Source organism: Octopus bimaculoides, chromosome 12 (genome assembly GCF_046866305.1).
Source record: "Octopus bimaculoides isolate indiv1 chromosome 12, ASM4686630v1, whole genome shotgun sequence".
Taxonomy (NCBI): domain Eukaryota; kingdom Metazoa; phylum Mollusca; class Cephalopoda; order Octopoda; family Octopodidae; genus Octopus; species Octopus bimaculoides.
Window position 1 is genome coordinate 17,593,216 of NC_142939.1, and position 10,162 is coordinate 17,603,377.

A 10,162-nucleotide genomic window follows, 5' to 3' on the forward strand; every position below is an offset into this window, starting at 1 on the left:
ACCGTGCAATGATTAGGCTTTCCTATCTGCGTGTGAAGGTAACACATACAATTATGTTAACAAAGGGATGTGGATTCGCGTTCCACGCGGATGGGAAAGCCTTCTTTTTTCTGTCGAGGGCTTATATGCTCCGTTATTTGTCTATTTTCGTTAGTCATTGCACGGTGAAAGGCATAAGCTTTAAGCTTATATAAAAATACCATTATTATTATTTACAAGAGTATAAAATACGGCACCGTATAATAAGGCCATTCGCACCGAAAGCATATATATATATATATATATATATATATATATATATATATATATATATATATATATATATATATATATATATATATATATATATACATATATATATATATATGCTTACTATAGCCTCAGGTTGACCAAAATCTTGTGAGTGGATTTCGTACTCGGAAACTGAAAGAAGACTGTCGTATATATGTGTATATTTGTGTATATGTGTGCCTGTGTTTTGTGTTTGTACCCCCACCATCCCTTGACAACTGATGTTGATGTGTTTACATTCCTGTAACTTAGCGGTTTGGTAAAAGACACTGACAGAATGAATACTAGGCTTACAAAGAATAAATCCTGTGGCTGATTTCTTCGACCAACGACGGTGCTCCACCATGGCCGCAGTAACATGACTGAAACAAGTAAAGCAATAAAAATCTATGCCATTTTAATCCCGAGCATGGCCGGGTATCTCTGCTAGTACATATATAAATATATAATTTAGAGAAAAGAACCAAAGTTCATGAACTCATTCATGAAAATCGACAGTCACATATAGAAAAATTGAATAAGTAAATACACTAAAAAACTATAATAAAATACAAAGTAATAATAATAAAATAATTATTATTATTTTATTATTTTATGATTATTACTTTGTATTTTATTATAGTTCTTTTAGCGTATTTACTTGTTAAATTTTTCTATATGTGACTGTGGATTTTCATGGATGACTTCATGAACTTTGGTTCTTTTCTGTAAATTATATATTTATATATTATATACTGTGAAACTTAATTTAATTTTAATTTTTGATAAATTGAATTTTTCCGACGCCCTAACTATTCTGTCAACCCGCTACCCTTATGCTATAGTATAATATGAAATTTAATAAATAATGGAAGATCTGTGTGATAATTGTTGGAATGTCATCGCGTTATCAAAGTCCTATTCCTTATTTCAACGTCATAGATGGAAGAAAAGATCGTCGATAATGGTAATCCAGTAAAGGATCAATTGCAGCATTTAATCTCCTGTAGATTAAATAATCGGATGAAATGCACCAACGAGGGAGCATTTAAGTGATTGATCACTCGGCTAGTAACAGTAGTTAAATCTCCCACTAATCACAGAAGGAAGTCAGCAAAACACAGAAAGCAATCATAAGATATCTAGTTCTAGATACAGTATATATGAGGAAAAGACTGGATTGTCGCGACTGGAACGAACATCTTTTACCATAGGTTTTACTTGATCAGAGATTACTTGGGCCAAAACAGCAACTCCACTAATGCACTAATACCACTAAATAATACTCGACCTCAAACAAATAACAACCTACTCTCTCTGTATATATATATATATATATATATATATATATATATATATATATATATATATATATATATATATATATATTTATATATATATATATATATATATATGTATGTATATGTATATATATATATGTATTTATATATACATATATATATATATGTATGTATTATTCATTTAAAATGCATAATACATAGTCTATTGACTGTTTTTTTACTCTCGCTAGACCACTGGTGGTAAATAAAATTTCAAAAATTTTTTTTGCTACCCTATAATTTATTAATATATATGTATGTATATATATATATATGTGTGTGTGTATATATATATATATATATATATATATATATATATATATATATATATATATGTATATATATATATATATATATATATATATATATATATATATATATATATATATATATATATATATATATATATATATATATGTATATATATATGTATTTATATATACATATGTATATATATATGTATGTATATATATATATATGTGTATATATATATATATATATATATATATATATATATATATATATATATATATATATATATATATATATATATATATATATATATATATATACATAAGAGGAATCCACTCATGGGATTCCTTACACTAGAAAGAACAGCTAGGTTCCAGGACCACAAAAATTAGGGATAACATTGCGGAGGGAACGAAATGAAAAAAATTAAAACTTTTTACCATCTGTTCGCCTGGACTAATTGGTTTCTGACTTTATTTTAGCATAATTTGCTAGGTGAAGTCGTTATCAACAGGTACCCCCAAGACTAAAATATATAAACACGAGGCAATCAATTCCATTCCTCCCGTTTATACATCCTAACTTTTTCAAATCTACTGCGCAGATCTAGTGCGCATGATTAAGTATTATATGTTTTTTGGATAATTTTCTAATTTTAAATGTTGGCACTTTTTTTATTGCCGGCGAATTTTTAGTTATGAAAATGCTTATTTTACAATAGAAATAATTAAAATCTTAAAAAATATAAATACCTATCAGTCGCAGAAACCCGCGATATACTGAGGAGTCCGCGATATAAATTTACATATATTAGCCAGAAAAATCCGTGATGTAATGAGGTCGCGATAAGTGAACCGCGATATGGCGTGTGATTACAGTACAACTATCCAGGGTTTCTTGACTGAAATATTAATTTATTTTGCCATTTATCAAACTATCAAAAACAAGATAGTTTAGTAACTGCGTTTGATGCAATTAACATTTGAATGACCAAACGCCTTTACTTAAATACAGACAAAACCACAAGGGAAGTAATAAACTTCAGTCTAAACATAAGCAGTGCCTTACGGATATCAAAATTACTGAACCAATACTAGAATGGCTCATGATGTGTCCGATGAATTTTTTCCTTAATTTCCGCTAAGACATATTTTTTAAATGTGGGCATGAAGAAAAAATCTCGCTCCTGGTACTTACTCAGCCAATGGCAGTTCTTAAGTTTAAAAATAGAGTTTTGCAAGCGAGCATATAGAACATCTTTTTGACCCGTTAATATAAGGTTTGGTTTTAGAAAGGATCTTCTATTTGATGCTGTGACTGAAGTTCTCATCCTTAAATTTCCATGTTAATGCCGAGAGGGTTGTTGTATGTTCTCGGGTTGTCTTAAAGATTGAAAGACGGTCGTTGCATCCAGATCTAAATTTTCCTTCCACAAATCCAATATAACGTCTGGAATCTGTCCTGCTGTTGCAAAGCTTGCTGATACCTGTACTTCATAAGTGACGGAGGATGTATCGCAAGCCTCTACTTGAGTGATGGTCACAACTGTAAAACTTTTGATAATGTCTGCTTGATCTGGACTGGACTGGCCTAGAGTTAAACACCATCAACAAAAGATTTTTTTTAGCTTTCCTTTAAATTTATTCTTTTAAAAAGGATCTTTATTTGATGAGGTTGGAAACCAGAAAAACTGGTGGAATAGTGAAACGAAGAAGAAGTTTAATAAGCGTGCCGAAGGTTTAAAGAAACAGTATGCCGAATTTAACCTCTGCAAAAACAAAAAAAAGTGTCAGTACAAGGTGAGTTAAAATATAACTTATCTCTTACAAATATCCTGACCTCTAAATGCCTTTATGTGTGAGCGTGTGCTATAGTTTTATTTTAGATTTCTCGCCAGTAGAGAAAGAGTCACTCTCAGCCTAGAATCAAGACTCTGGAATTTACGCATCAGCTATATTCTTATGTGTGTATGTATGTATGTAGGTGTGCATGTATGTCGTAGAACTTCCAGAAGTTTAGCATATTATAAGTGCAGTCACACGTCTAGACATACATATATTATACATAAATACATGCATACGTAAATTCATATATATGTATACCTGTATTAAAACATACGAATCTATACGAAATGACATCCAGTGGTAAGAAGCTTGCTTCCCAACAACATAATTCCGGGTTCAGTCCCACTGCATGGCACATTGGGCAAGTGTCTTCTACTATAGCCTTGGGCCGACCAAAGCTTTGTGACTGGATTTGGTAGACGAAATCTGAAATAAGCCCGTCGTATATATATATATATATATATATATATATATATATATATATATATATATATGTATATGTATATATGTATATGTTTGTGTGTCTGTGTTTGTCGCCCCCACCATCGCTTGACAACCGATGTCGGTGTGTTTACGTTCCCGTAACTTAGTGGTTCAGCAAAAGAAACCGATAGAATAAGTTTAGCATGTTATAGGCTAAACGTCTAGGCTTACAAAGAATAACTCCTGGGGGCGATTTGTTCGACTAAAAGTGTTGCTCCAGCATGGCTGCAGTCAAATGACTGAAAGAAGTAAAAACAAGAAAAGAATAAAAGAATACGTACATACCATAAATACATTCCCATTGGGAATGAGGGACCCCTTTGTTAAGTCGTCCCTTGAGGAGAAGGCTAGCTCGTATATAAAACCCTTTGCTCTACTAAGCCGGGTATCCTGCACTTTGCTTATATCACTAGTTAGTCCTTGCTAGCAGTGAAACGAAAACGTCATATGTTTTTATAATGAAAGAAAAAGAGACGCAAGAGCCAAACAAAGGCACTCGGTATACAAGAAATAGCAGCCAAATAATTTATTGGATTCAAATTTTGGCACCAGGCTAGTAAGTTTGGAAGGGAGGGTAAGTTGATTACATCAACCCTATTACTGAACCGGTACTTATTTTATCGATCCTGAAAGGATGAAAGGCAAAGTCAACCTCTGCGGAATTTGAACTCACAACGTAAGGTGGACGAAATACTGCTGAGCTTTTTGCCCGGTGTGCTTACGATTCTGTCCCGCTCGCCGTCTTGTGCCACCTATTTCATATTGGTTCAAATGTTTTGCAGAAGGCCAGCAAAATCGGGGTAGGGGATAAGACGATTACCATCGACCCCCATCCTCAACTGGTACTTATTTTGTCTACCTTGAAAGGCCTAAACGGAATTTGAACGCAGGACGTAAAGACGGACGAAATGCCGCAAAGAATTTTGCTCGGCGTGCTAACGATTCTGTCAGCTCGTTGCCTTAGCAGCTAAATAATATATCAACTACGTCAAATAATTTTTTTTTAAATCGAAAACATTGAATAATGTAGCCTGAATTACACTATTCTTGAAAATGCGTCGAGATAGTACGGGTTTAGAATGTCATTGGGAATATGCATGCTCTATTGGGGCCAGCTTGAGGCTAAACGAGGACAACAACAGCAACAACAACAATGACACTTGGAAAAATAGCTTTCAGTACTTCCTTTTTTTAGAAACCATGGTCCAGGCCATGTTGGTACATTGTTTTCTATACTTTTATGCCTTTATTATAAGTTAACAAAACATGCTTATAACACATTCTTAAAATTTATTGTTAAACAGATCGATGGGAAGAGGACTCTGGGAGAAAACATTGCTGACAACGGAGGACTAAAAGCAGCATTTAATGTAAGAAACTTTTAACCATCCTTAACAACTTCTAGTAGATTTTGTTTTACCTTCACCCTAATCGTGTGATGTCTCTTCTATTTCAATCAAATATATTCTAAAGACCGCAAGAGATAGGAGAGAAAAATGTGTGTATATCTATCTATCTATCTATCTATGTATCTATTACAAGGACATAAACAAACCAATACCGGTTGTCAAGTGGTGGTGTTGTGACAAAAACAAAGGGATAAACACAAATACACTACGACTTCCACACAGTTTCCGTTTCTCAAATTCACTCAGAAGATATTGGTCTGCTGGGGCTATTGAAAAGGATACACCTCAAGTGCCACGCATTAGAATTGAATCCGAGACCACGTAGTTGCGAAGGTTTGGCCTCCAATCTGGCCTTCCGCAGCGATACCCTTAAAGCCACGAACCTTCCAGCGCCCATCTCATATATGCACTGATTTTCATAGTATAATTACTTGGTGATCACATTTGAAAGGGACGAGCAAATGCCGGCAATATATCGTTTCTTGTATTTCATTCCAGGCCTACAAAACTAGCATAAAGAAAACAGGAGAGAAACAGCAAATGCTACCAGGTCTGGAATATACAGATGACCAGTTGTTTTTCGCAGGGTTTGCTCACGTAAGTATTGCACAGAACCTATGTACCAACCCATAACAGTGTTCATGTTCAGTTTCATGAAACGAAGAGCTTAGAGGACCATCCAACGCTGTGTCCTTATGCACACAAACACACGCTCACACACGCATATACACGCACACACATGCACATATGCATGTCACACATAAAAAAAAAAAACTGGAGATTCATTAAAGTTATATTTTGTTTGTTATAGATTTGGTGCCGGAGAACAAGTCATCAAAGTCTTCTGAACCAACTTAAAAATGAACATTCTCCTGCACGAGCTAGGTAAGACTTTCATTCATTCATTCATTATTCATTCGGCAGTCAGTTCTAGGAAATGTAAACTATATATATATATATATATATATATATATATATATATATATATATATATATATATATATATATATATATATATATATATATATATATATAAAGTGTAGTATATTGCCACTTAAGTGTGGCTGACCCCTAGGGGTGGATGTTACTGTTGCTTTTAGCCCCAGGAGGACATCTCCTCCAGCTGGCTTTGGAGGAGATGTCCTCCTGGGGCTAAAAGCAACAGTAACATCCACCCCTAGGGGTCAGCCACACTTAAGTGGCAATATACTACACTTTATCGTGCAGTTACTGTTAATACTTCATTTAGAGAATTAACATATATATATATATATATATATATATATATATATATATATATATATATATATATATATATATATATATATATATGAATCGTCTAAGTGGCCATAAGTCAGGGAAAAGATATAAATATATTTATTTATTTATTTATGGGTTTCAGCCAAGTGGCTGCGGTCATGCTGGAATATGTATATATGATTGACCGTTGACTGAACACTATTCAATTTTTTTTCTCCGTGTTTTTCTCCTTGTCTCCGTATTCTTTCTGTTGAAGAGCGTAGCTCGAAACGTCAAAGACTTTCCATATTCCCGAGCGTCATACTAATATATACTTTTGTTATTTACACCACCTGTCCTCGTCTGTTGTTATTTTTTGCATATTCTCCCATATATATATATATATATATATATGTATATATATATATGTATTACTTACAATTTTGTGCATTAAATTTGCATTAGAATGCTATGAGTATAATTTCATCAGAGACAAAGATATACAATAAGATGTTACATGCCGATCTTTCAGTTCATATCAGAAGACTAAATATGGTGGATTATTATTTTCATATGGTTATGTGCAGGTGAAGAGTTAATGGATTAATTAGTTCTTAGTGAGATTCAGAATGACACAGAAAGTGACCAAGCTGGCTCCTTTGAATACATGTACAACTCATTTTAGCCAGCTGCGTGCACTGGAGCAACGTGAAATATAAAGTATTTTGTTCAAAACGTCGCCGGGAATCGACTCACGACCTTACGGTCGTAAGATGACCACCCTGACAACTTAGTCATGCGCTTTCACAAGCACACATGCACATTCACACACACAAACACACACATTTTTTCTTATTAACATTCTTTGTTTCTTCTTTTCACACAGGGTTATGGTAACGCTGATGAACAGCTACGAATTCTCCGAAGCATTTAAGTGTCCACCAAATTCAAGGATGAATCCCACCAAAAAATATGGCGTATGGTGATGAATATAGTTTAGTAACAACGTAACTGTTTGCTTGAATTTCTTGAATACACGTATTATTCTGTACGCGAATGTCTGAAGCAAGAGTTTTGTCCCCTATCCTCACTAACTTTTAAAAATCTTCAAGCGATATCCCTTGTATGTATAACTATTTACTTGTATATAAACAATTAGTAGTGTGGACGGCTAAGAAATTTTTTTCACAATCATGTGGTACAGGGTTCGATTCAGCGGTACAGAACTTTGGGTATTTGAGCAAAAATTTTGTATCATTGACTCCTGATGGCTTAAGATATGCGAGGGTCTGATGTCAAACTCACGGTCTCTGTCTGATGTGGAGGCCGTGAGTTTGAGCTTGAGATCAAACTGGTTCGATGAGCGTACCCTGCCATCCTGGCTCGACATGGCTTGGCAGAGGGGTGCAGTTTAAAAAAAATTTTATAATCTTACCCAGGAGTAGTTAAATCGATCACATCGTCGCCAGTGCTCCATTGGTACTTATTATATCGACCCCGAAAGGAAAAAAGGCAAAGTCGACCTCAGTGGAATTTGAAATCAGAACGTAAAGACAGACGAAATACTGCTAAGCATTTTGTCGCCCGGCGTACTAGCGCTTTTGCCAGCTTACCCCTCTCTATATGTGTGTGTTTGTTTGTGTTTACAATAGTGAGGTTATACCAAGAAATATTTCCAATGTATGTAATGAATATAATGCCATGCGGTATATAGTTACGTACCTTTAAGCTCTGAGTTCAAATCTGGCTGAGATCAACATTACATTTCATCCTTCTGGATGTCCATAAAATAAAACACCAATTAGCTGAGTGTTTCTCACCCATCCACAAGTCCAGGCTTGCTTATATTAGAAATCATTTCAACATAACAGTAAGTTTCTAAACATTAATTTAATCCTCAGACAGACTCTGTATAACAAGATTTGTGCCGTTTGAATCAGTAGCACGGTGCTATCCGTCCGAGCAATTTCTACTCCAGATTCCATCTATTATACCTCATTATTTCGTCTTCACAAGGCAGTGGAATCGGGCCCTATAAAAACCATTGATTGAGAAAGGAATTTCGTCGCCATTTGACCAGTCTGCGCCTAAAAGTATAGAAAATAAATAATCAATTTCCAAGACAGTGTGAAAGATATAATTTAAAGCAGAGTAAGAGTGAGTGAGAGAGAGAGAGAGAGAGAGAGAGAGAGAGAGAGAGAGAGAGAGAGAGAGGAGAGAAGGAGAGAGAGAGAGAGAGAGAGAGAGAGAGAAAGTATTTTTTAAAAAATGTGAAATTCTAAAGCAAATATTTATTTAATGCTAATAATTATGCTGATAATAAAAATAATAAAAGTTACTAAAATACTATATAAACATATGAATATCAATATCGACTTATTCTTTAACACACACACACACACACACACACACACACACACACACACACACACACACACACACACACACACACACACACAAACGCAGGGTTCTCTGTTTACAAGAATTGTCAATCGGAATATTACACGGTTATTTCCCAGGGATTCATAAAAAAATTACAAATCAAATCGACGAGATGTCCGCTAAGAGTGAATCCTTTATTACGTTTGTCTTGGAAAGGGTGTTAGAACTGGTCGTTGGTATAGTTGCTCTCTACTAGGCGTGCTGCTCATTACTGTAGCATGCTGGTATAATTCGCTATTTGGCCGGGAACCCATTACTTGAATGAAAGACAGAAACGACATTCGACCGAGATTATCCTTATTTTATAAGCAAGTTAATTCCTCAGTTTTCTCTGGCATTATCTTTTGAGTCAGTCAGGGGAAAATGACTGCCTCCCAAATACTAGTTTTTGATTGCAATTAGATGTCATTTCCGATTTTGCTTTGAGAGATATAGCAGCCTGTTTCAGAATATGAAATTTCTCAGACAAGCAAAGTTCATAATTACATAACACTACTTTAATATGGAGATCTCAACTGACAATGTTCGAAGTTATAGCGGAGCAATCATATCCTTAATTACTTAACTTTCAAATGAAACGGGAGGGAGAAGTGACGATTACTCTGTCTCTAGGCCTTAAGGGGTGAGAAGACGAAAAGCGAAGTAAGATTGAGAGAAAGTTGTGGTGAAAGAGTACAGCAGGGTTCACCACCGTCCCCTGCCGGAGCCTCAATGAACACTCACAACGCCCGGTCTAGGAATCGAAACCGTGATCCTATGACCGCGAGTCCGCTGCCCTAGCCACTGGGTCATTGCGCCTCCACAATAAAGAGATATACGAAAACTAATATGAAAAAGATGGCAAAAAATGAAAAAATGCTGCAAGTGCAGACAAAAGAGGGAA

The 10,162-nt window shown here is 34.8% G+C and overlaps 1 protein-coding gene across 4 annotated transcripts in view; it reads left to right on the forward strand.

Moving 5' to 3' along the window:
* LOC106870816 (neprilysin-11) overlaps positions 1-9,194 on the forward strand; it is a 50,797-nt gene extending 41,603 nt beyond the window's left edge. For 2 of the 4 annotated variants that reach the window (XR_016243815.1, XR_016243816.1), the window contains exons 18-23: positions 3,519-3,661; positions 5,494-5,559; positions 6,097-6,195; positions 6,410-6,483; positions 7,724-8,118; positions 8,163-9,194. Coding sequence is in view for 2 of the 4 variants with exons in the window: in XM_089360857.1 (XP_089216983.1) it covers positions 3,519-3,661; positions 5,494-5,559; positions 6,097-6,195; positions 6,410-6,483; positions 7,724-7,823 (482 nt within the window). In the remaining 2 variants the exon portion in view is untranslated. Of the gene's footprint in view, positions 1-3,518; positions 3,662-5,493; positions 5,560-6,096; positions 6,196-6,409; positions 6,484-7,723 lie in introns of all 4 variants that reach the window. The other 2 variants (XM_089360857.1, XM_089360858.1) reach the window with 1 other exon arrangement.
* Positions 9,195-10,162: the final 968 nt, after the last annotated feature.